The following is a 27716-nucleotide window of genomic DNA, read 5'->3' on the forward strand; positions in this document are numbered from 1 at the left end:
TTCCTCAAGATTCCCCATGCGGCAACAGCATATCCTTTTATATTTATTGATATATATGTATTTGTTTATATGTGTGTGTGTGTGTGTGTGTGTATACATAAACATATATATGTATACACACACACACACATATATATATATACACAGATACATATATATCCTTAAATAGAAAAGGATATGCTGTTGCCGCATGGGGAATCTTGAGGAAACTATGCTAAATTTAACCAACCACTTACAAACGCTATATAATTTCAATATATGAATGACCTAGAGGAGTGAAGTCTGTAACTCAGAAAGTCAATGAGGGACTATGAATTTCCAGAGGCTGAGAGGAAGGAGAAATGTGGAGTTTGGTAATAGAAAATGCTTACATTTGCATGGTGAAAGGGATTCTGGAACAATGGTTACCAAACAACAGGAATGTATGTAACCTGTCTGAACCCTACAGCTAAAAATGGTTATGATCTAAATATTATATATCTTATGACAATTAAATTTGAATCAACATTTTCTTATGTCTTTAAGCTATAGCATGCATTAGCAACTCCGTGGGAATAGACCCGACTTTCAGCTGTCTGCCGTGTTATTCATATTGTCTTCTGCCTTTTGATCTGTCTAGAAAAACTAAACATTTTTGTCCTATGGAAATCGTCAAAATGATGTAAACTCCCAAACCCATAAGAAGAAAGGACCCCGGAACTCTAATGACCTAAGCTCTCTAGTATATTCCTGAACTTCATTCAGTATGCCCCATGTATCCATCCTCAGGATATGTTCCCAATTAATACATCCTGAAGGAGAAAAGAATTTGCCTCTGGGAACTCCAGACCAGCTGTATGTGCAAGCAATCACTGTAGCTTCATTTCCAATCAGAAGTTGCATTTTAACAGAAACGAACTATTCCCCACCAAAAGCTTAGGTTCGTCAACATTTTTCTCCATGCATCACTGGGGAAGGAAGGATGATGTATCCTTAGTAAGAGGTTTACAGTAAGTTCAGGAAGGCCACAGAAGCCAATCATTGACCATCCTGAAGAAGAAATATCATTGGCTCATTTTGCACAGTATTGAATAATACAATTAATTTCTGGCTTTGAACATTCTGAAACAACTTATTCTACTTACTGATCTTACTGCTATGAAAAATTTTCCATTCTGAAATAGACTCAATCTTTGTGCATTCTGTAGTTACATATTTACTTATTTCTAGACTTTGGTCCAAATACTAAATCTGTTTAAACCTCTAACAGATGGGACCAGATTTCTATACACAGTTTCTATTGCCTGTCCTTGATGCTTTCTCAAATTTTAAATTTTATTTTATTTGTTAATTAAAAATTATTTTATGTGTATTGGTATTTTATCCATATGTATGTATGTATGTATGTATGTATGTATGTATGTATGTACGTACGTACATCATATGTGTGCCTGGTGCCCTCAAAGGCCAGGAGAGAGGGCGTCATGTACTCAGTAACTGTAGTAACAGAGGTAAGCTGCCATGTGGGTGCTGGAAATTTAATTTGTGTTAAGACAGAGTGCTCTTTGGGGGGGGGTTGTAGGTTAGTTGGTATCCTTATCCCTCCACTGGGGGTCCTGTCTGACTGGTGGGCCCTTCAGGTTCCATATCCCCACTGTTTGGCTAAGGTCACCCGCATTGACTCCTGGGAGCCTCCTCTATCCCAGGTCTCTAGGACTTCCTAGAGATTCCCCCTACCCCCAACCCCTGGCAGCTACATATTACCACTCATTCTCCTGGTCCTCTGGGCCTCTCTCTTGTCTCTCTTCATACCTGATCCTGTCCCCCTAAAATTGATCCTGTCTAAAAGAAATGCAGGGACAAAGATGGAGCTGAAGGTATAGTCAACCAATAACCAGCCCAACTTGAGACCCATCCCATGGGCAAACACCAATCCCCAACACTATTAATGATACTCTCTTATGCTTGCAGACAGGAGTCTAGCATAGCTGTCTTCTGAGAGGCTCTACCCAGCAGCTGACTGAAACAGATGTAGAGACCCATAGCCAAACATTGGACAGAGGTCGGTGACCCCTATGGAAGAGTAAGGGGAAGGATTGAAGGCCCTAAAGGGGATGGCAACCTCACAGGAAGACCAATAGTGCCAACTAACCTGGACCCTTAGGAACTCCCAAAGACCAAGCAAAGAACACACATGGGCTGGACTGAGGCCTCTCAGCACATATGTAACAGAGGGCTGCCTTGCCTGGCCTCAGTAGGAGAGGACTTGATGCACCAGAGTGGAGGGATACCCGGGGATGGAGCACCCTCTCAGAGGCAAAGGGGAGAGGCATAGGGGAGGAAATCTAAGATGGGTGACTGGGGGCAGCATTTGGGATGTAAATACATAAATTAATTAACATTTTTAAAATTTTAAAAAAAAAGAGCCAGTGCTCTTAACCACTGAACCATCTCTCTGATCTCTCCTTGAGGCTTTCTTAAATAAAAGGATAGTAAATAATGTTGGGTCAATACACTCTTAATTGAGTTTTGAGAGGTAGTGACCATCGGTGACTTTTACTGAGTAGAAACTGGAATCTGTTTTGTAGTTGCAAGGTCAGCATCCAAGTATGGAAAACCAGTAAAAATCCAGGGTAGTCATGATAGATGAGATAAAGAAATCTGATATCTATAAAAAGAGAAATCTGATATCCTACTGCATTTGCTGAAGTTGGATTAGTCTCTGAAACAAGAATGTAAATCAGGGTTAGTAATACTGGGGGTTCTCAGAAGTATAAGGTCCCCGAGGAGGAACCCCAAGGTTTTCACAAGCGTCATAACTCAGTACTTTATTCTAAGAGCAATACAGGCACTGAGCTTCCCTTTTTAGAAGCTTCGTGAAGCACAAACCCAGTGACTATAATTCTCTTTTAAAGTATTTGTTAGTGTTGCTATGGAGATGGCTCAGTGGACAAGTTTGCTTGCTCTGCAAGCATAAGAATCTGAGACTGAATCCCCAATACTCACTGCCTACCCATTCCTATAGCCCCAGGGGAGGCCAGGGAGAAAGATCCCAGGATCTCACTGGCTTGCTTCCAGCTCAGTGAGAGACCCTGATTCAAAGCATCGGGTGGAAAGCAGTAAAGGAAGACAGCACATGTCCTGTTTCAGTTTCTGGATGTGTGCACATGAGTGCATGAGGACACAGACATCTGTGTCTGCAACTCACGTACACATTCACATCATTTGTTAGTATAACAAGATATAGTGGTACACATTTCTAATCCCAGCACTCATGAGGCAGAGGCAGGAGGATTGTGTGTTTAGGTCCAATAAAGGCTACACAGTAAGTTCAGATCATCCAGAGCTATGGAGTGAGATGTTGTCTTAAACAAAGCTTATGCAAACTTTAGACTACAGATTTTCCAAAGTCCTACCTACCTAGAGGCTCTGTCCATCATCATAGGCAGAGGTTCAGGCCTGTAACTGGACAATGATCCATTACTAACTCATTTCTAGCTATGGCAGGCTTCCCCAATGCCCAGTAGCTCCCAAATGAAGGGGAAATTTAATTCACATAATTGTGAAGATTCTATGATATTACAGACAGAAACTGGTAAGTCCTCAATATGTCTGTGTGTGTATGCGTGCGTGCATGCGTGTGTGCGTGGATGTATGTGTGTGTTTCAAAAAATTGTAAGGCATTACAATAAACACAGTATATTGCCTACATTCCTGCCCAACATCAGAAATTTATTTAATGCAGTCAAGAATTCTCCCTTTCTATCTAAGGGACTAGAGGAGTGGGGAGAGGGGAGGGCATTGAGGTAAAAACAGACAACAAGAAGAGAAAAGAACATAGATGCTCTTAAACAAAAAGTGTAAGCAGAAGGCTGGGAAATAGAAGGAAATGTTGTAAGTGGGCAGACATTTGGTGTTTTGGAGGGTCTAGCCTGCTGCAAAGAATCCCATGAATAAAATTCAGGGGCCTATGGACTCCAAATGACTGCCACACTGAGGATGGCAGGAAGCAATGGCCACTCTACTTAGGCGCCTGGCTTCATTCTTTCATGGCCATGTGCCACAGCTCAGAGAACACAGCGCTAGTGTTGGCATTCCACCTTAATAGCCTGGTTTATATGCTCATGAGTCATACCTTTCATTTAGAGATATGTGCTTTTAGAGATGAAGAAGGCCTGAATTCATCAGGGTTTCTACTCTAGTGAAGTGATAACCCCACACACAGAGCAAACAATGATGCTAGGTACCACCTTCCAAAGGCCAGAAGTCTCAGTCTCAAGAGCTTGGGCCTCACCTGGGTTGACCTCCTAAACCACAGTTGAAGCTCTTTCTCTCTTTTGTTCTCTGACTGCTCTGACTCCATGCAGGCTGTGTGCTTTCTTTGTTTAGATTATTTCAGACGTGGCCCATGTAACATTCTCCCAATCTAATCTCTTGCTAAAATACAAAATTGGCCTTCTTCATATTTGAATCCAACCTCAAACCCCTCGATTGACAGAAGATGTCTGTAGGACCTGGGCGTGGTCTTTCTCTAAAGCCACTTTCCTGACTTTCCCATAGGTTTCTTCTCCTTCCTGTGACTCCAGGTAACCGTCTTTGAAGCTCATACCTCTCTGGCTTCTTACAAACTGGAGTTTCTGTGTCTGGAATGCATGAATGTGACCTAATGATACACAGCCTTCAAGACTCGGAGTAAGTATTATATTCTTGGCCAAGTTTCTTCCTTTCACCTCGGTACCCCATAATCTGAGTTAGATAGCCCATCTTTACACATCACGTCCTTTGTCATACTCCATTACAGTTGTGACTCTCCCTTCCCGACTTCTCCCCTGGCTGGATTATAAGAATTCGGGGGGTGGAGATTATTGTCTTATAAATAAAAGCAGAAATTGTTCTCGTAGGAGCCATTTCAAAGAAAAGATTTTCTAACGTGAATTGTGGACTGCAGAGTTCTTTCATTGTCTGCAGAGGAGGGAGGGAAAATGACTTTGTAAGAATCACAAGGTTACTTGGGGAGCACATCGGAAAGGGATTTTTATCCTGACCTATCAGCAAGAAATTTTGTTAGGATGATATCATAGTTCAGTATACATATAAAAGAAATGAAGGCGGCACAGCTGTCTGGAAAACAAGGGAAAAGCGATAAACCGGTGTCGCAGAAGTGACATTTACACTGATTCTTGAAAAATGACTAAGAGCTTTCTGGGTGAATGTACTCCTTCTTTCTCATTTGCATAAATTAAGATAACTCTAAATTAAGTACATTAGAAAATTTGATTCATGTAGAAAAGTGGGGCTAAAAGGTAGGTAGTCTAATGAGCACATTTATCTGTAATATACATGGACATAATGTTTTGCGTGCCTGCTTAATTACGGCTTGTTTACCACACAGCAAATCACTTGCTTGCCCTAAATAAACCACTTCTAATTTAACTTTATCCCAGGCTACATAAATCCAATTAAACTGCAGGGCTTACTAGGAAAACTGGCTTCAAGACTTAATAGAGTTGCTTTAAAAATGAATTTCCTGATAATCTGTACACTGTGAACCATAGACAAGTGAGCTTGAGCTGATTCAAGTTTAAGAGATTTACATGTTGGGTTCCTCCCTTTCCTTCTTCAGGGTCACGAATTTTAATATGACTCCTTGGTGTCTGGAGTGATGACAAGAAAAGCAGATATGTTAATATTTGAGTCCTTTGTGCACCATGAAGTCAGGATATTAGCTTTTGAAATCTTCTTTTACAGATATTAAAGCTAAAGACAAGACAAATTAAAACTAATAATAACTCTCAAATTATGAAGCTTAATAAGGTAGCTACATTGTGAAATGTTTATGGATGCTTATGTGCATTGTATATGGGCTCGTATAGATCATCTTATGCTGAGGCCAACACTAAGGATGCTATGTAAAACCAAGCACCTTTGTCACCATTTGGCCAGAACAGAGCTACAGGGGAAAGGAGGTCACCCGTAATCATCAGATATTTTAACTGAATCTTCCTAGCGTATCACCGAAAGTGTTGCTATTTCGTTATTTATATTTCCCTTCTTGGCTTACCTTGGATTTCAGGATCTCAAGAAATGAAGGGAAGTTGTCCTCATAGGAGCCATTTTGAAGGTCAGATTTTCTAAAGTGAATTGTGGACTGCAGAAGTTTTAGATTGTCTGCAGAGGAGGAAGAATGACTTTGTGAGAATCACAAGGTTACCTGGGGAGCACATTGGAAAGAGACTTTTATCTGGACTTATCAGCAAGGATTTTTTAGAATAATGTTGTAGCTCAATATAAATATAAAATGACTGAAAATTAGCCTTTCCTTGAACCATGTGGACTATAGAGTTCATTATTTTTTAAAATATTCACAGATAGGCTGCTTAGAGATAAAAAATATTTCTAGGAAAGGTACTGCCCAGCTTTGGCTCTTTGTGAATTAAATAATGTTTTTTCTTCTGACTCTGGGATACACTAGGTTGGAATATGTTGGGAGGAAATAGACTGTATAGTCACTGTGTCCAAATATATACTTTCAGCCATAATTTAATATGGGGAAAACAAACTTTAGGCTTAGATATATGTTGCACTGTTTGCTTGAAACTGTGTGGTATAGGGAAAAAAGAATGTGTATGAGAATAGTGGAAAATGTTTGATTGCAGTCTTTATGATTGCTTCCATAGGTTAAAAATTGAAAATTGAATGTGTAAAGGCAGGAAGCAGCCTGGCACATGGCTGCCTTCGTGCAATATGCAAGAACTCTGGAATTCTTGATTATTTGTCTTAATGTCTCAACAACCTAAGAGCACTAAGACACAAAGAGGGTCATGAAGGGTTGTATGAGCTCCCAGTGACTCTGGATTCTTGGGAAGATTGTCCAGGTAACCTTTATCACATTATCTAGTAGGAAACCATCCTACTAGAATTTGTTAATCTGACCATGGGGTGCAAGTAGCAGTAAGAGGCCAGCATAATGAAGTTAGAAATTCCACTTTAATATTAAATCACTCAGCTAAAACAGAAGTATAACTATGAACAAGAATAGTTTTTTTTTAAACAAATCTCCTTTGATAAGTTACTGTCCTAACCAATTAGAACGGAAGTGGAAATCATGAGAGGAGTTGAGAGTATCACCTGGTGATCCCTTAGCCAAGTCGTCAGTCACGTTCCTAACACACGCCAAATAAGGAGAATATGGACTATTTGATGATATGTTCAAGATGGCATCTTCAAAATTTTCCAGGATCAGGAGCCTGTAAATTAGATGAGAGCACATGATTCAGCCTTGTAAAAATGGAAGCAAAGTCATTTAAACTGCGATTTGTGTTGGCCTGGGTACCAAACCTCCTGTGAAATTAGGGCTTCACCAAGCCCTGCTGTACAGAGGCAGCACACCTCTGAATGTGTGCCTGTGCATACATGTGCGAGTGCGTGCATGCATGTGCGTGTGCATGTGTGCATGTGTGTGTGTGTGTGTGGTATTCCCTGCCACCTCAACCATGAGGCTACTTCTACATTCTGTAGCTTCTTTCATCACTGGCTGCTGTTACATTTTAAATGATGAAGAGAGAATAAGTGTTAAAGCCTGTTTGAAAGACACATGCCTTGAATTATGTTGAACAATAGGCAAAATAGCTAATAACAGGTTCTGTCAGATACTAACTTGTATTTTATCAAAATGCTAGTGAATGAGACCTCTCCTAGCACTGCTAGTAATATAGGAAAAAGCATTAATAGTAAAGAAGCCTCTAGATATTTAAATGTGGGCTAATGACTCTGGATCCTGAAGGAACATTAAAAAGAAATAAACCAACACTAGGAAAAATCTCCAACTTAGCAGCAAGAGCACACTTTATTGGTCATAAGACTAACTTTTAATTATAATTCAAATCTTATACATTTTTTTCTTTTTAATTTTTTTTTTCTGGTGATAGGGATTGAATCCAGTGCCATCTGCATGCCAGGCAAGGGCTCTACCATTGAGCTACCTGCCTAGACTTTTAAATTTTTACACTTATTTATTGTGGGAGAGTAAGAAGTGCAAATTCCACAGAATATGTGTGGACGGATACAGGAAAAAAACTGGCTGCAGTTGACCCTTTCTTTCCATCACAGGGCACCCAGGGACAGGACTTGGGTCACCAGATTGTCCAGCAGAGGGCTTTACCCACTGAGCCATTCTGATGGCTAACAGATGTTTACTTTAAAGCACTGATTCTAAAAGCTCTTGCTTAGGTATTTCCTTGACTAGAGATGGTGGAAAATGCCATGTTTGCTTGCCTTAGATCTCTACGCTTTCAGTACTTAGCTCTATCATTTATCAAAGCCTCCATGTAAGTAATCAATGCCATTTATCAGTTGATGAATAAAGGGCAGGGAGTGTAGGTTTAAACAAACTTGTATGGCCCAAATAAAAGGACCCATCTGTCAGCTGCATTTCCAAACTAAATCACCTTATAACTAGTAATAACCTGAGAGGATAAGATGACTAACAATGCCAACTTCATTGTATAGGTTAGCTGCAGAACACTGAGTCATGTCTGTATGCAGATAAGTTTAAGGTACTGTCTCACAATCACCCAGTCAAGGTCATAAAGATAAGGCAAGAAAGGAAGAAAGGAAAAAAGGAAGGGAGGGAGGGAGGGAAGGAGGAAGGAAAAAGGGAGGGAAGGACAGAGGGAGGAAAAGGGAGGAAGTATGGAGAGAGAGGGATAGATGGTAGATAGATAGATAGATAGATAGATAGATAGATAGATAGATAGATAGATAGATAGATAGATGGATGGATGGATGGATGGATGGATGGATAGATGGATAGATAGATAGATGGATGGATGGATGGATGACCCTGACCCATTGTTTTGGAATATGTGACAATATTAATGGAAATGGGAAGATGTGTTATAAGATGCTAAGGATAAACTAAAAGTCAAGCTTTAGGGACACAAAATGCCAAACAAGAGACCAACAGAATTATGAAAATAGCTGTAAATAGAGTGTATCTACTACTTGAGGTAATCCATTTATTTCCTTTGTACAGATTTCATGGTAAACATGTCTCTAGTGCACACTTTGAAGAAATGACCCATTTAAATTTGTACTCCACCCTTTCTGACCATAAAAGACTACCTACCTAGCACCTACAGTTTTGTGAGCATCGAGTAGATACATTCATCTGTAAAAGAGACGTGGGATGCTACAAAGATATTGGCCATTGAACCTGTCTGCCAATGAGGCATCTCTGGATGGTTTCTTGTGCCCTGGTTCTAGCAGGAAGGTTCTCGTGGACCTAAGCTTCCTGCACCTTCCTTCCCTCTGTTTCCCACTGCAGGATATACAACACCATAGAGCCAGCTCTCCCAGGCAGCAGTGGTCAGTAGCAAAATGTTGGCCTAACTTCCCACAATAGGTAAACTTGAAGTGACCCAGAAGAAGCATAGAACCCTCCCCCCTACTTTTGTAGAAGGCACTGATGCCAACTTTTAAAATGATTTAATATAATCAAAAAATTAGACAACACATACATACCACTGCTTTGGCATAAGCACTGTGAGTCTTTTAAATGATTCATTTAAAACTCTCTATACGAAATCCTTTCTTCATGAAAGTGCTTACAATAAAAGGTAGGTTATGGATATAAGTTCACATGAGTGTGCACGTGCACAGGAGTGTACATGCACATAAATCTTAAAAAGACATTAGAACATGAATAATAGTGGAAAGCTATAAGACAAGAGTGCTATTGAGTAGCTGTCATTAGAAAGAACTAAGCCCAAAGCCTTTTTGTCTTGTGCCATTATTGCCATAGTGTGATTATTTTAAAATGGAAATGGAAAGAAAGTCTAAAGAAACTCCTTAATTTCATCAGTCACAACAAGACTCACCTTATGGGTATTGAATTCCCTCTAATAAGCTGACAGCAACTGCTGAGGGATTTGTAAGACAGAAGTGCTGAGTACTGTCAAGGCTGTGCATGCCTGTAGGCTCTGACAGGGATCTCTAGTATCAGCAGCAAGCCTCCACCATGTCAATTTAAAGAGTTTTTTTAAGTTATTATTATATATGGTGGCTATCTAGGGAGTATATCAAAAGTCCCAGATATCTTTTCGAGAAGCCCCTGGTCGGCTAGCACAGAGGATGGAAGTGGGGGCAGGAGAAACCAGAAGTGAGTTTTTACCCAGAATTTACCTATAGAGATCTTTCCATTAAATTCGATCTTAGAAAAAAAAAGAATGGTTAAAATAAGTATTTTCATTTGTTTATTTAGTTTATTTTAAATGATGTGTAAAAACAAAGGGCAGGCCCATTTATGAGATGCAATGCAACACTTCAGTATGTACACTCTGTATAATGTTTAAATGATTTTAAGTATATTTCTCAATCACATATTACTTCTTCATGACAAAAATCATTCAAAAATCCTTTTCTCTAGCCTTTAAAAATATTTTTTATTTTATTTATGCTGGATATGATAGCACATACGTTTAATCCTAGCACTCTGAACCTATAAGCAGGCCAATTTCTATGAGTTCAAGGCCATCCTTGTCTAACTGGCAAGGTATAGACCAGCCAAAGCTACATGAGACCTGTCTCATTTTGTAAATTTTTTAGGTGTATGGATGTTTTGCTTACACATATGCCTTTGTGCTATGTGTGTGCAGTCCTTGTGGAAGCCGGAAAAGGACGTCAGATTCTTTGGGATTGGCAGTAATAATGGATGTAGATTTCCACGTGCATGCTGGGAATGGAACCTGGGTCCTCTGAAAGACCAGCCAGTGCTCTTCCCTGCTGAGCCGTCCCGCCAGCCCTTCCCTACATTTTTGAAATGTAGAGCACATCACTGCTCTCTCTAGTCAGTTTACTAAGCAGCCACACTGGGGAACTTCATGGCTCTTCCCTCACTGTGTTTTGGAACCACTGAGCAACTTCTCCTTGCCTTTATACTCTTCAGTTTTAATTGTGCAAATTTCTACTAGTTACAAAGATACATTTGGTGTGACTAAATTTTTAGAACCACAATAGTATGATTTACCAAGGAAAAGCAACCTTTATCCACAAGAGTAACTAGACTCTAAATTTACCTAAGTTTGATAATTCAGGGAACTGCTTGCATTCCCTGTCCTAATTATGAGTTCCTTCAAAATCTGCTCACGTCTGTGGTCTTTAGACACCATGGTGACTGCTGTCATTTCCTAGGGAAGTCCAAAATTAAATGATTTGTAATCTTTTTTCCCCCTGCTATGTGAACATTACTGAGAGGAGACAAAATTTGCATTATCTTGATTAGGCTTTAAGAAAATTTTGACTCTTAAAACTCCAAAGAAATAGCAAAGTAAGAATTCTGGATGTTGCTCTGGTCTGAATGTAGTGAATTCTGTATATTGACACTCTAGATGCCAAGGTGATGATGACCTTAGAAGGTCGGGACTTTGGGGACAAAACTCTTATGAAAGGGATTGGTAGCTTATAAAAACAGCCTTAGAAAGATGGTGTCCATTATGAGCTGGAAAGTAGGCTCTTCTCAGACATCAAATCTGCTCCCACCTTGATGCTAGGCTTACCCAGAAGTGTGAAAAACAAGTCTCCAACATTTATCAGTCTCCCTGTCTGAGGAATTTTGCTACAGGAACTGAACAGCCTAAGACAGACGTTTATGTATTTTTCATAGAGAAAAGCTTTATGAATCTGGAAACAAGTGCCCACAAGACTCGACTCACAGGCACAAAGACACCCTTCCAGACAGGCAGAGGCCTTCTCAGAACTGGAAAAGAGTTCCTCATACTATGTTATCAAAACTCTATTGGATAATATGCCCAAATTAGTTTCAACTTTAGTACAGTCTGATAGTGCCCTTTGATTCTTCTGATTTGGTTTTCCTTGCTGATAAGATAAGGAGGCTTAGGAGGGGCTTTGTTTACTCAGCTAGTTAACCCACAACTTGGAAACACAACTTACTGTGCAGCCAGACTGCTTGGGGACAGTGTCTGGTCACCATCATCACTCCACACATGTGTTGAATTGTCACCTACAACAACAATACATAGGTCAACATAGATGGTATTTGTTCAAAGATATTTTACTCCTCACCAAAAAAAAAAAAAAATGCCATAAGTCAAATTAATACTGGAAAAAGAGGAAAAAGAAGGTGCAATTTTTTTAAACAAATTTCTTTTTGTCGGAAATATGTAAGGTATTTGTAAGAAATGGTGCCTGTTGATTAAAATCCCAGTTTATTCATTTTTCATTCACACATCAGACCATAGTATTTTGTCCCGAGACCTGATTCCACATGTGACTTTCAAACACCATAATGAAGATTGAACACCAAGCAATCTGTTAATCAAATGAAACCACTTTCAGTCTAATGTGCCACCGGATTGATTTCTTTGTACCCACCCCCACCCCCCATCCCCAGACTTGGGCAATTCAGATGTAGATCTAAGAAACATTTGCCCTCACTAATCTGTACTTTATTGCAAAGAGCAGGCAGTGATCACTGCATGCAGCTACTGTCCAATGTAAACAGGATTGTGCAGTCGTTATCTCAAACAAGAAGCTGCAGTGGTGGAAGGGGGTGGGGGGACTGGACCACTAAACTGATTGCAGTGAAACCATAGTAACCACCGAGATTTGTCCCCTGAGTTAAAAAAGTCAATGATTCTGCTTGTTATGTAAGTTGAATGATAAAGAGAAACCAAGTGTAGAAACAACAAGAAAACTGGAAATGAAAAGTTCTTAAGCAGTCATGGCATAAATGAGAACACTAAATCCAGGACATCAGGCCACCTCGCTTAGGAAGAGTATCAGCCTCCTATTCTCACATTGGCTCTGTTCACAGTGGGCCAAGATGCTTGGGTGCTGCTGTGTTTTAACAGTAGCCTCGATGTTTTCCATAGGACATTACATTAGCCACTTGAATGGTTCTTCCATCATTCCTAGGTTGTGCATCCTCCAGTCTTTGAAAACTGCCCTTGTGCAAAGCTATGTAGAGACCCATGCTTTTTAAACATTTTTTTGTCCTACTGAAATAAATGTATAGCTAAAAGAATATCCCAGAATTTAACACCCGTTCCCATCTATTTTCTGAATTGTTCATGTTTAAGTTGGCTTGGCCTCTAGTAACTGTCAGAATGGCCTTTTCAGCTTTCCTGTTCAGTGGAGTGAAATTTTCTGAGGTTTATCCAAAGGGCAATTGAATATTATTGTCCTCCTTATAGAACATGTATAATCAAGTTAAAAGACCAGCAGCAAAGACACTCACAATAAATACACCTAATTAGTATTGGTAATAACATTACTCATTTGATACCCATATTTTGAAAAATTAAGGACAGAAATCTATTGAGTTCTATAATTTTTCAATGGAAATGTTTGCAAAGCCGTTTTCCCCAAGATCCATCTTGCTCACATTGAACTTGTGTGTGAGGCTTATCAGCAACTTGGTTGGTGTTTGTACACACTCTGGCTACAGAGTTTCTCTTTTCCATCAGGCCATTAAAGTGAATCGCTAACAGAAATTAAGTTCATGTAATCAGGAGGCTTAACTCTGAACTTAAATAGAAGTGTTCCCTCTGGCCACTGAAGGCTATAAAGTACTTGGGAAGAAATACTTAGCAGTAGACTAAACAGACCAAAATGATGGGAAAATATTAAAACCATTAAAAAGCAAGATTTTACTTCTCTGACTTTTGTTGGATTAGGCATGTATAAACTGGCATCCACAGACATCTAGATAACCCTCTGTGTTAGTAAAGTTTATTTTTTAATTATTATTACTTTGGGGGAAACGGCATACAAAGAAATTGATTTCGTTGTGTTTTCTACTTTTTTCTATTTGTATTTATTTATCTAATTGATTTCTCAGGCATACTACAGAATGAGTGTTGGGGTCAGAGGTCAACTTTGAGAGTTGGGTTTCTACTTCTACTTGTGAGTCCCAGACTCAACCTAAAACATCATTCTTGTTAGCAAGCACCCTTACTCACTGAGCCACCTTCCTGGCTACTCCCTGTGACATTTTTATGTAATATACATACACATATATAGTATGTATGTAGGTGTATATGTATGTGTGTGTATGTATGTATTTATGTGTGTATGTATGTGTGTATATATGTATATGTGTTTGTACATATACATGTGTGTATGTATGTGTATATGTGTGTATTATTTGTATATGTATGTGTATATATATATGTGTGTGTGTGTGTGTATCATTATACTTTGTCCATTATACTCCATTCTCTTCTTTCTCCTGCTTGCTGAACCTCTTTATACTTCCATAGAATCACACTTCCACATCTATGATACATACATGCCACTACTCTCTCTTAATTTCCATCTCTCCCTATAGATTCTTTCTCTTTTTTCATGGTTTCCTTTTTAATTTTCTTCCTATTTATCACCTTTTTATCTACCTAAACTTAAATATGGGCTCTAGATATAATAGTAAACCTAGTATTTGTCTTTCCAAGCCTGGCTTATTTCACTTAACATAATGCTTCCTTGCTTCACTTTCTTTCCTGAAATTTTCATAATTTTATTGTTCTTAACACCCAAAAATCTCATTGTGAGTATATGCTTACTATTCTTTATCTATTCTTGTGTTGATGGGCATCTAGCCTGTTTGTCTACCATGGGTATAATGAATAATATGAGAACAAACATGGATGTGCAAAGTACCTATGCTATGCTGGCTGTAAGCCAGCGAGCATTACTTTGCTTTAATAAACTTTTACTTTCTTATTTATTATAGCACATGTGTACAGCATGTGTGTGAATGTTGGTATATATATATATGCCATAATACACATTGGGAAGTCATCAGATTTTTAAGGCAAGTGCTTGTTCCCCCACCCCCAGCAATCTTGCCCAACCTGTTCTCTGTATTAAAATACTGTTTCATAGATTTATGAGTTTGCAAAGAAGCACATGCTCAAGAGTCACGACAGTGATCTCTGCTCCTGAAACTCAGTCTTCATAAAAGGAAGTTCTTAGTATTGGAGGTCCAGCGACCCCAGGTGTGGCAGAGTACAGAATTTAGATACCTTATCACAAAGAGAGGAAACAATAGCATCTCCATGTCTTCCTGGCTGCTGAGGAGGTTTCTGAAGGTGCCCTAAGTGTGTTTCTAATTCAGGCTGGACTAGAGGCATGACAGAGGGAGCAGGGAGTATGGTGGTATCAGACTGCGTCTGGAGGATGGCTATGAAACTTGTCATTTGGGAAGAAGTGTGGCATGACATGTCACACTCCATCAGTGGCTGAATAGAAGTTCTGCAGTCTGGAGGTGGCAGGTACTGACATGTTTCAGTGAGAAACTATGTGTCCTAGTGTGTCTGAAAGGATGCATGAATGGAGCTTAAGGGACCTGGCTTTGGGAACAGATAGGTCCAGGGTCCACTCTCAGAATGGCCTCTTGCTGGTGGAGTAATACATGTCAAGCCAGAATTGTTTTGATAATAAAGTCACTTAGCATTGACACAGAAGGTACTATTGCTTTCTTCATTTTTAAGGGCGCTGCTGTGAGAGCTACTATGAGTCACTGTATCCCTGTAACTTGCATCAACACAAAGCCTAGGGAACAAGTCCATAACCTTCAAATATATGACTGAAAACCTCCAAGACTAAGCATGTAGTGACCAGGCCACAGCGGGCAAGCGGTCAGAGACTCTCCTGTAGATGAATTAGCATCACTGGTTTGAATGTGAGTTTCCTGAAGGATTCCCAGGAATACCTTTGGAAAACTGTCAAAGGCCATGAAGTTTCTGTTCAAGCTGGGATTAATGACGAGGGAAAGAGAATTGAATGGATCTGCTGCACTGCTGCACTCAGACTGATGACCTCACATGGGCTTAGATTTAATAACAAAGAGGAACTAAGCACATCCAACTATGCAGATAAAAATAACTTTTCCGGCTGCATTTCCTTGTTACCTTGATGATGCAATTGCATGTTTTAACACTTAACATTTTCTAGGTCATTAACATAGTCATAGATATAAATCTTGACCATTGTTAAACATGGAAATACAGAAAATTGAATTACATCATTCACCAGAAAAGGGTTTTGCTGTCAGAAATATTGTTTACTTTGGCTTCAAAATCACGAATATGCTCTTGTCTTCTGGGGAGAAAAACCTTGAGATGATCACTTTGCTTTATATTATTTATGTCATTGTTAATTATGTTATTTTGTTATTAATTTAAGATATAAGTCTGAAGATGAAAAAGGAGAATGATCATAGAAACATGAATTCTTCAAGTCTTTAAAACGCAAATATTAAAAACAAACAAGAAATAATTAGCACACTGCCTAGTTCTCTGGGCTAGACTTTTAAGAGAGTAAATCTCTTGATTTTCATAAAAACATTAGCATTAGAAACAATCAACCATGTAAATGAGTCATTAATTCTGTAACTGTAGGTAGAAACCATCTCTTTGTCAGCAGAACCTGGTATATAAGGATGTGCGACTCCGCACTGAGAATTCTACACAGAATTCTAACGTCTGCCTTTCCTAAAGCAACTGAGACAATACGAGGAACAGTCAGCTTTTTGTCTGGTGCTCACAGTATGCTTACTTTAGAATCCAAAAGCAGAAGGCTACTTGTTTAAAAAGCCGGCAAATGCAGACAAGGAAGTCTAATTCTGAATTCATTCAGAAGAGGTAAATGTTAACCTGTGTTTGCTTCGGCAGCGGGGATTTGTGTCTCACAGCTCCAATCCTGCGTGTGCCTGCGTGTGTCCACCCAACTGTCTCCATGTGGCTTCTACGTAATGACATTCTATATATTCAAAGGTGACATTTTCAGTTCATGCAACATGCTACCTTTTGTCTTCCTAGGGATGATTGACTTTTACTGAGAAATAATTTATGCTATGATGTCTACCATGCATTTTCAAGAGGTTGGGTGAGCATTTATTTTTACCATTGAAATATTCTTCCTGAATATTTCATTTTAAAAATTTTTTTAATTCAAGTATAGAAATGAGGGTGTATGCCAAGTGTGGTGGCACATACCTTTAACCCCAGCACTCTGAAGGCGGAGGCAGGTGATCTCTGTGAATTCAAGGCCAGCCTGGTCTGTACAATGATTTCCAGAACACCCAGAGCTACACAGTGACACCCCGTCTCAAAAACAAACAAAACAAAAAGCAGAAAACAGGACACAAATCATACAGTTCAGTTTAGGCTTTTGTTCCAAAAAACGATAATATAAAATCTATTGATTATATTTACTATCTGATATTCATTTTCTATTCCAAACATAGACATGATTTTGTACAGTAAGAGAGCTCATTTTTATATAAAGAAAACTTTTAGAAACTCATCTTCTTTCAGACCATGGCTTCCTTTCTTTACATTTCCCTGTTTAGGAAGGATACTGTGTATACATGATTGCATCAGTTGTATTCTGCTTCATCCTTCTGATGGGCTTTGTGATGCTGTATTCATATAGCAAAATGGAAATGCTATACCTTGTGTTGGGGAGTCCAGAGTGTTCAGCAGATGTTTAACAGACTTCTGGAGGGTGTTGAATCCTTCATCAGCTTGAACACGTGGGTAAACCTTCTGCACTACCAGCAGCACCCTAATGAGTGGAGAAACAAATTAAACCAGATTGTGTATCAAGGCTCGCAGACAGAAGCAAAAGGTTACTCAAGGAGAAAATGGCTACAGTATAGAAAATGATTGCTATAAAAGACAAGATGCTGCTTTTGTAATTTAATTACTTCATTGTCTATTCATGAACAAAATCCCCCAACACTGTTCTTGAACCAGAAGAGAGAACTTAATGTTTCCAGAATTGTAAAGACTTGTACTCAAGGACCCTGATGTGAGGGACCAAAGGTCCTGGCAGGCGTTTTGTTTTTGTTTTTCCTGTTAAGAATTATAAACAAGCGGGCTCAGCAGTCCACAGTGAAATAAAACTTTCTTTAATTAAAGAAAAAAATTAAATGCTAGAAACTATTTTTGTTAGGAGTCAATCTTAGATCCAGTTTCAGGAGTAATTATATAAGTATGTCATATATATGAATATTTTGCTAAAGAAATGGTAAGTTTTTACAGCAGAGCTCATGCTAATTAAAGACTGTATCCTGTCCCACTGTATAAGTGGCCCACAGGCACTACTCCAAATGCAGCTCAAATCTAATTTCCAAACACCCCACATTGACTTTCTGTGAGTTATGTAACCAATAAGACAGGGGACACACCACTTTTTTTTTTCAAAAGTAATTCACTTTTGCTTGAGTTGCTTTCGCATCTCCAATTAACAACTAATTATTCAAGAAATATCCTTTTGTCTCTTTATGGTCATTAGTGCATTTCTAAAAGAGATGCATCTACTGTGTGAGGCCATCTGAATCTCACAAATACAGTGATTTATACCAACAATCAGAGCTGAGTCAGCATTTTAACGTGAGTAGAAACGCCTTGACCCCTGAGCTGTCTTGTTGGTTCCCAGGGCTTTGAGTACAAAAGACCACTGCCACCCATTTACCACTGAAGAACTGGTACAGTCCAAATTAGCCACTCCTTTTTCCTTATCAAGTATCTCATCAGGAAGCTGAAAGTTTTCTCCAGCACTAGATCCAGTATGTGAGTAGAGAGAACCTGCACGTTCTATAGTATTTTTGGAATCTTCAACATTTTAACTACAATCAGTTTAGTCTTAGCCCCCTAGGTATGAATGAAACCTAAACCGTAAGTATCTCTTAGGTAATTTCTAGCATAATATATAAACATGTATATAAATATGAATGCATGTTTATGTAAGATATATAAAATAAATACACATAAATTGTGTGTGTGTGTGTGTGTGTGTATTTTAAAAATTTGGTTCTCCAATGTTTCCATGAAGCTAATTTGATTTGCCTTGCTTTTTCAGATGGATACAGTTTAAAAAGTTAAATAACTGACCAGGCAGTAGTGACTCATGCCTTTAATCTCAGCATTCAGGAGGCAGAGGCAGGTGGGTCTCTGTAAGTTTGAGGACAGCGTGGTCCAAAGAGTTAGTTTCAGGACAGACAGGCTACACAGAGGAAAAGTGAAATAACTTACCCAGGTTACCTGGTTAGTAATAAGCACAGCTGGTTTGACTAATTTGAAAGTCTCTACGTGACCTTTACCATAAAAGGTGCATCAGCATGGGGGAGGAGAAACGTAGACCATTCATACACAGAAACACAGACACTGCTGACTTACTACCCGAGGTGTGCTTAGAGTATTCAGCCACAGGACTGTGGCTGTATTCTGTTCTCTTCTGCTTTCTCTGTGTAACATTTGGGAAGTTTTATATTTGCTCTAAGAACCTTGTCATTTGTGTTGGGTCTTCAGTAGTATAACTCTACCCTACTGAAAATCTCCTGGTTCTTTGAGTTGTCTCTGAACTCTGGTAACCATGGACACTGGCTGAATGGGCTTCATATTGTATTGATTTCAGCTAATTTACAGCCAGTCTCGCTAGTTGGCCTAACACCTCAGTCTATTGTTTCAAACTGAAGGACTGAACACTCGCCAATCTAATGACAACAGGCAGCATCATTGTTGCTAATACTATTAATAAACTGTCAACAAGCTGAATTTATTTTTAGCAAATTCAAACACCAGTGATGCAGACTCTCATCCTCTCTGAAATATGTTAAGCCATGTATCAAAATATGTTTCATAGATTTTTAATTTATCATATAAAATGGAAATTATTCAAAACAAGTCACTATCTTAATAAAGATTTTTTAAAAGGTTCATGGCTCATATTCTAGTGTAATCTTTTGCTCATAAAAGCTGGGAATCATGTATGGTCTTTCACAGAACCTTCTGGTATTGTTCATTTTTGCTAATTACTGTTGTAATCTTAACAGCATAATCTGATATTGAAGATTATTAGTATACAGATTACAATTGAAACAGACAGACAGAAAAAGAAAGTAAAACTTTCTAGGGGCTCACTTGTCACTTTATTTTGTGCAACAAAGAGTGAAATAAGGCAATGAGACAATAATTTGATGATGAAAATTTGAGGAAATTGTGGCTTTTATTGACATCGTAGTTTAGTGATAATTATTTATTAAGATTTATTATAATTATAAGATTAAGATTTATTATAAAAATACAAATTTGACTTTAAGATGGAATTGCAATCAAAAATAACCTGAGATTATTTAATTTTAAGTTTTCTAATAATCATATCTCAAACAGCTAGGAGAAACAAAACTAATTTTAATACAGACTTCAATTTAGCTGAAAATAAAATCTCATCATCTGGCATTCAGTATATAAAAATTAGTAAAACATTTAAAATCTTTTATTGTACTGTACCTTCAAACTTTACATGTGTTTTATAAAAACACAGAAGGCACGTCAATGCAGATTTACTGTTAGCATAAATCTTTGCATTATATTGTTTTTTCATTTTCAAGTAAAGGTATATGTTTTTTAAAATCAGGTAACGGATGAAACCCAAGCATGTTATTGCTAGAATATATTGCTTCTATATAAAATAATTCTGCATGTAGTATAGTGTGTAAGAAAGAGAGAGACTAATTGTGGAGACCCATGTATGAGTTTGCAGTTGCACATATCCAAGCACATAGCGATGGAGACCAGGAGAAGATTTTAGGATATCTTCCTCCATCATTCTACCACATTTCAGTGAAACAAGATCTGTCAGTGAACTGAATTCAGCCAGGCTGATTCCTGGAATCCACTTATCTCCTCCCCAGAGATGAAGTTATAGGTATACACAGCCATCTCAACATACTTATGTGAAGGATGTGAACTCAGGTCTCTACTCTTGTGTAGTAAGTATTTTTTCCCACTGAGCCATCTCCCCAGACCTGAAAAGAATTATTTTTTAAAGGGATAATTTAGTGTAGGGATGAATTAAATGTTTGCTAATATAATTGAAGACTGATCAGCTCTAAGATGTTATGCACTGGCCTCAAATAGCTGTTGAAACTTAAAGCATTGGTATTCCCTTTTGAAGATTTATTTTTAATTATTTGTGAAGAGGGTAGTATGTGCACATTAGTGAAGGTGTCCCTGGAGACCAGAGGAAGGTGTTGGATCCTCTGAAACAGGAGTCATAGTTGTGAACTGCCTGGTGGGGTACTAGGAGTTGAATTCAGGCCCTCTACAAGAGTAGTATGTACCTCTGAGCCGTCTCTCCAGTTCCAGACTATTGCCATTTTTCTCTCTTGTTTTTTTCCTATTTATGTTTTTTCAAATTGTAATTTTTACTTATTCACACAGGGGTTATAAACACAAAAAGGCAGGACATGGGGAAGGGGATGACACCGGAGCTTGGGTGTTCAGGGGGAGTACAGATATCTTTAAGAACAGGGTATCAGCTGGGTGAAGGTTCAGGGAACAGGTTACTATGACTCTGCCTATGATTCACTTGTTCTTATCTAAGTTGGCATTATCTGCCATGGCTACCTATTTACAAGGTCTATGACTACTCAGGATGGTAAATTTCCACAAAATCTGCCTGTTTACAATAGCTTATAGCCATCTGCTTCAATGTTTTTCCACAGAGACCCAAGACTTGGTGTTAATATACATGTATGATAGGTCTATTTCTGATTTTAGGTCTATGGCTGATTTTAGGCCTTCAGTGTATAAGCAGGGCTGCCCCTGACATCTCCTCCCTTCTCTAAGTGTAGAAGGGCTGTGGCGATTCTAATCTTGTGAAGGCGGGGATAGAGGCCTGACCTCCAGTAAATGAAGGGGACCTTGTAATGACTATTGCCATTCTCAATTGAGATGCTTTGTTTAAATTCCATTAAACTTACAGAATTTTTAAAGAAGTAAAGCCACACATTCAAGATGTTCCAAACTCATTTAAAAGTTTTCTAGTAACTAAATTAAGCACGAGTTTTGAAATTTTAAATTAAGGCTCAGTTTTTAGTTCCTCTGTCACCCTAGCACATGCCAAGTATTCAGAACCTTCACTGATCAGATACCATAATAAAAATAGCAAATATATAAGTCAACAGAAATTTACCAGATCATTAAGGAAACAATGTTACTTAATTGGATCAAAGTCAAATGACACTCTCTTGCAAGGAACAGAGTAGGAGGAAACACTTACGAACCATATATCTGATTAAGTAAAAATTTAAATTCATGTCACCATATATGCCAAACAATGCCATCCCTACCTGTGCTAGCTAGTCTTACATCAACTTGACAGTTAGACTCATATAAGAGGAGAGAAATTCAATTGAGAAAAATGTCTCCATAAGATCTTGCTGTAAAGCATTTTCTTGGTGATTGATGAGGGAGGACCCAGCCCATTGTGGTTGGTGCCAATCTTGGGCTGGTAATTCTGGGTTCTATAAGGTAGCAGGATGAGCAAGCCATCAGGAGCAGCACTAATCCATGGCCTCTGTATTAGCTCCTGCCTCCAGGAACCTGCCATTTGTGTTCCTGTCCTGACTTCCTCCAGTGATGAACCGTGATGCGGAAGTGTAAGCTGAATAAGCCCTTTTCTCTCCAACTTGCTTTTGGGTCATGGTGTTTCATCGCAGCAATCTTAGAAACCCCAACTATGACATCATCTGTTGACTTAGAAAGACCATATGAAGGAAGTCAATCCCATTGAGGTGACTAGAGTAAACGAACAGGGATATTTTATATTGAATGGTACAAACCCCACTGAGGCAATTTATTCTTACTTAGCTTAGTGGCATGTGCACAGAGCTCAGGTTGTTCCTGAATGATCCTGTGTTACTGATCCAAGCTCGGTCTGCTCTGTGCCTCATTCTCAGTAACTCCAGGATACAAAATGATACAAAGTTCTGAGGTGAGCATTCCTTTTGCTTCCTCATGGATGCCTGCTGACCTCCATGAGCAAACACAATGTGTCTCTCTTCTACACTTAACTGACACTTCCACCACTAAAAGTCTCAGGCAGGATGCTCAAGGACGGCTTTCCCAATGTTTAAATGACCTATCTTGACAGTAATTCTCACAGGAACCAGTTTTTAAAGACTTCTTTGTGAGCAATTGTATTCCAATTAACATTCCATTTACTTACCTGTTTGCCTTTTGAAGAACACTGAATAGACTGCTCAGTGAGGTGTCATTCTGAAACACATCTGGTAAGCTTGACAGAAATTGCCACACTTCTCTTTGCTGCTGTACTTGAGAGAAAAAGGACAACACCTGGACAAGTCCCCGGAACACCTTCTTCTGGTTGTCGGGGTCACTTGACATCTTCAAAAGCCAAACCACAGAGGGAAAGGATGATGCATTAACATTTATAATCACATGGTTTACTGTCTTCAGAAAAAAATTTTTAAAAATTAGATTTTTCACATTCATGCTGTTTTCAAATCCTCACTCTGTTTGAAGCCATCTCTTTCTTGGAAACGCTGTGAACATCTCTCAACATCATTGGATTTTTTTCCCCCTTTAGAGTTCCAGATATTAGCATATTTAAAGTTTGATTAACAAAATCGTTTTGTTATAAAATGTTCTATGGTAGATATTAAGAAATCAAGGCTAATTTAATTAAAAGAAAATGAACAAGTTGGCTTCTGAATGTTTTTCTTCTTTTAATATTATATGTGCTCTTTGGGAATTTAATACAATGTGTTTTGCTCGTACTCACCCACTACCCTCCATACCCACTGCCCCTTCCCAACCTACCCACCTTTGTGTCCTCCTTTTTCCCCTTGTCTACCAAGTCCAACTAGTGTCGCTCATATACTCCCTGATGAGCTGCTTCCCCCTGGAGTGTGGTCACCTTATCAGGAGCTACACACTTTTAAAGAAAACTGACTCCTCCTCACCCAGCATCTCTAGGTTGTCAATACCTCCTTGACTAGCGTTGAGACATCATGCCCACCTCTCTGCTCCATGCTGGGATTTTGTCTAGCTTGAGCTTCTACAGGTCTTATGCATGCTGCCACAATCACCATGATTTCATATGTGCAGCCTCCGTTTTATGTCCACAGGACCCTGAGTAGTGGTTTTTTTTTTCCTTATAACATTTCCTAGAAGCTGTAGGCATATTGTTCCCATATCTTTTACTAACTAGGATGTCTATTTTTGGTGGAGATCCATTAAAACTAATGTGTGTGGGGAAATGCCGGAAATATTTTATAGATATACTCCTAAAGAAATATATTTACCACAGTGCTTACTATATGAGCTACATGTAATAGAATAAAGTGTTTCCACATTCTGTTGCAAGCTATGAACATTAGTTATAATGAACCCCTAACTAGTGTGATCACCACACTAACAATAACTGTACTGTATCAATAAACCAGGAAAACTATGGTTTTTGAATCACATGGTCCAGATAGTGTCTTCAGAAGTATTTCTTCATTATGTTCTCAGCGAAAGCAATTCTCTCCATAACCCCATTCATACCAGTCAGGGTGAACCTTCCATCTGTCTTAATTTGATTGGTTTTGAACAATATATTTTTAGCTACTCAGACTACTCTACCTGACTGAAGAATTTAAGTGAGGAAGTGTTTGCTTGTTTGTTTGTTTATTGTTTTTGTTTTCTAGTACTAGGGGTTTGAGCAAACCTTCTATCCCTGAGCTATATCTCCAGCCCTATTACAATTCAAGAATGGGAGAGTTTCATATAATATTTGAGCTATTACAATGGTGTCCTAAACCTGGTTCTTTTGAAAATCAGATTACTAAAGATACATCTTAAAAAATTAAGTCACTTTCAGTTTAATTTAGAAAACCAAGGTGAAATGTTAAAAATAGGCATGCTTCATTTATTCCTGTCTATAAAATTTGTGAAAAATTCTGAATTTTTTCAATCTCTTGTTACATGTAGTTCTCATTAAATTTAGCCTATTGGTTTCTTGATTTTATCATCACCACTTAAGACTAGCATACACAGATGTCACAGAAGAAGATTGGCTCCAGTGTGTAAGATTTGGGATAAATGACTGAATCAAAAGTCACCAAATGAAGTTTGATGTCGCGAGAAAAATAAAAAGACATCACCCATTTTTCTAACTTCCGACAAGAATATGAGTCTTATAGTTGAATTATTAAACTTGCATTCTGTCCTACATAACCACACTCAGGTCTCAGGGAACATAGTCGTTATTCAACATAGAGCCAAGTCATATTTCATCTGAGGTGTATATCCATTAGCCATATGAAATATTTCAAATTCAACTTCAAATCATTTCAGTCCTGCATATTTTAATGATAAATATCCAGTACTTAACATCAAATCTTGGGTGTAAATGTTTATGTGGAAGAAATTATGCTGAAGATCTACAAATATTCCAGTCAATATTTCCCAGTCCAAGTGGGCTACAGAGTTGCTTAGTAATTCATAGTGAGTCAGTCTGGGGACTCAAAGAATGGAAGTGTAACCCCTTCTAATTATGCATATGACTTTTTATATATTATATATATATGTGTGTGTGTGTGTGTGTGTGTGCGCACATATATATATATGTATATATATGTATATATATGTATATGCATGTGTATGTGTATGTATATGTATATATAAAATCTGCACTCACCTGAGAGACCTGATATTTTAGTTCCTGGAGAGAAGACTCTAAAAGTGTCATGTTTGAAAGGCAAAATTTGTTAAAAACATTTTTTCCTAGAGTGACCCAAGAGAAGGCATAGTCTGCAGTGTACCCCGGGTAGCTCTCACACAGTTCTCTTCGTATGTCTTCTGGAGTTGAATTTTGCTTCAGCAGCTAAAAGTATGTGAGAGAATTGGGAAATGATATTAGAAAACATAAATAGGAAAAGATTTTCATCTTCAAGGTCACCTATCTTCACAACAGCGATGTTTAAAGTTCTGCCTTTCGAAACAGTAATACACAATTTTGCCTATGTGGAGCTGTAGAGGAAGAATATGCACAAAAGTATACATTCTTGTCATGGGTTTGATTTAACTGGTTCACATTTCATTTGTGTAACTGAACTTACTTCTTATGTTTGACAAAAGTACATAAAAGCACCCAATGTTTTCTGACCAAAATCTTTGTGAATAAAAACCATATTAATATTTCCTGGGCTTTGTTTGGCATAAACTCAAGTGTGTTAACTCTGTGTCTTGGAAAATTGGTCATAATCTTTGGAAAACCTCAAAAAATCCTTCAAGATCTGCTCTTAGGACAAATTGTGTTTATTCCAAAAGTGGACAGATAGCTTGCATTTCCTTTCAGCCTCATGTGCAGAAAGATAAAAAAGGAAAAATAGGAAAATGTTATTTAAATAGATAAGTTGAGCTAATTACAATAAGCAGTAATGGGAAATACTTTTCATAATGGAATCATTGTAACTGACCAATGTTTTCCATAGTACAGAAGGACCACAGAAACACTCCTCCAGCCACGATGTTGATCACCATGATAGTTTATACATTTTAATGCTAACTGCATCTAATTGTAATACTCAAGGGTTTCCTTCCAGTAGCTAACTCATATGACCCTATGAGGTAATGGCTAACTCCGTTCTCCCCTTAAGTTTACATCATAAAAATTATACTCTGTTCTCCAGCAACTCAACTTCGAAGTATAATGGAACAAGATAGGATCCACTTATCTGGAAGGCGTTGGAATGCTAGGCTTTCTGGTCATTCATCCACAGCCTCAATCTAACACGCACATAAACTCACTCTGAAGTGATTTCTCTACTTGTTCCTGCAAGGGTTGCAGAAAGCAGCAAAGAGAAAGAAAGGAATTGGAGAGATTGCTGACACAGGATCAATATGTCATCCTAATTCTTACATCCCTGCCTTGTTCCAACAACTCGGAAAATATGTGTCCACACATACAAAATTCATTTGGGGCTTCTATCTCTGGAATATGTGGTTTTGTGCTGTCTCACAAAATTCTAAACTCTCATCCCATATGAAACAGAGAACTTGGAAGTTACAGTACAGTAAAGCAGCAATTCTATACATTACAGAAATTGTCTGATCCAATACAAACACTTGGGAAGCAAGAAGAAAGCAGCATGGAATGGTACATATTTTCCTTGTGACCCAGTGAAGGAAGGACTTAGGCTGGAATTAATTGGGAATGCAGAGCAACTTTAAGTCACCAAGGGAGCCTAAGGAAGCATGAATGTGACAGAATATCAATGTTCAATGCCTAGAATATACATACTATAATGTCTAAACTATATACACTATAGTAAGAAAGTCTTCTATCACAACCAGCACAGGAAGAGTATGTGTAATTGTTGATTATGCTGTCTTTTCATGGAATCTATTTTTGTGCTATCTTTCTGTTTTTATATTATTTGGTTTGATAGGACATGACTCAGTTCGATGAGATGCCTCTGTTATATACAATGGTAACCCAAGAGTCAGTAATAAACTCACAGTGAGAAGTAATGACTAGAATTACTGGAATGGGGATAAATGTCAGAGGCATGTCTTATGATTCAAATGGGAGAAATGCTTGCTACATAGATAAAGTGTGTGTGAGAGAGAAACGTGGAGAGAAGACAAGATGGAGAGAGAAAAGCAAGATGATGCAGGCAACCAAGGTGGCTGAAAGATAGCAAGAAATTGAGAATGTAGTTAACTGCAGAGTAACTGTTAGTCTTTAATGCTATTCACATCCATTTTCTATACACACACACACACACACACACGAGAGAGAGAGAGAGAGGGAGAGGGAGAGAGAGAGAGAGAGAGAGAGAGAGAGAGAGAGGGAGAGAGAGGGAGAGAGAGAGAGAGAGAGAGAGAGAGAGAGAGAGAGAGAGAGAGAGAGAGAGA

The 27716-nt window shown here is 38.4% G+C and overlaps 1 protein-coding gene across 1 annotated transcript in view; it reads right to left on the reverse strand.

Moving 5' to 3' along the window:
* Positions 1–27716, reverse strand: part of Abca12 (ATP binding cassette subfamily A member 12) — a 161675-nt gene that overhangs the window by 71449 nt on the left and 62510 nt on the right. The window contains exons 6-11 of the mRNA XM_028760684.1: positions 25495–25680; positions 23017–23195; positions 17453–17565; positions 11929–11998; positions 7108–7226; positions 6041–6147 (exon numbers count right to left, since the gene is read on the reverse strand). Coding sequence (XP_028616517.1) covers positions 6041–6147; positions 7108–7226; positions 11929–11998; positions 17453–17565; positions 23017–23195; positions 25495–25680 — 774 coding nt within the window. The remainder of the gene's footprint in view (positions 1–6040; positions 6148–7107; positions 7227–11928; positions 11999–17452; positions 17566–23016; positions 23196–25494; positions 25681–27716) is intronic.

This window comes from Grammomys surdaster, unplaced genomic scaffold, assembly GCF_004785775.1.
Source record: "Grammomys surdaster isolate TR1022 unplaced genomic scaffold, NIH_TR_1.0 126546, whole genome shotgun sequence".
NCBI lineage: Eukaryota > Metazoa > Chordata > Mammalia > Rodentia > Muridae > Grammomys > Grammomys surdaster.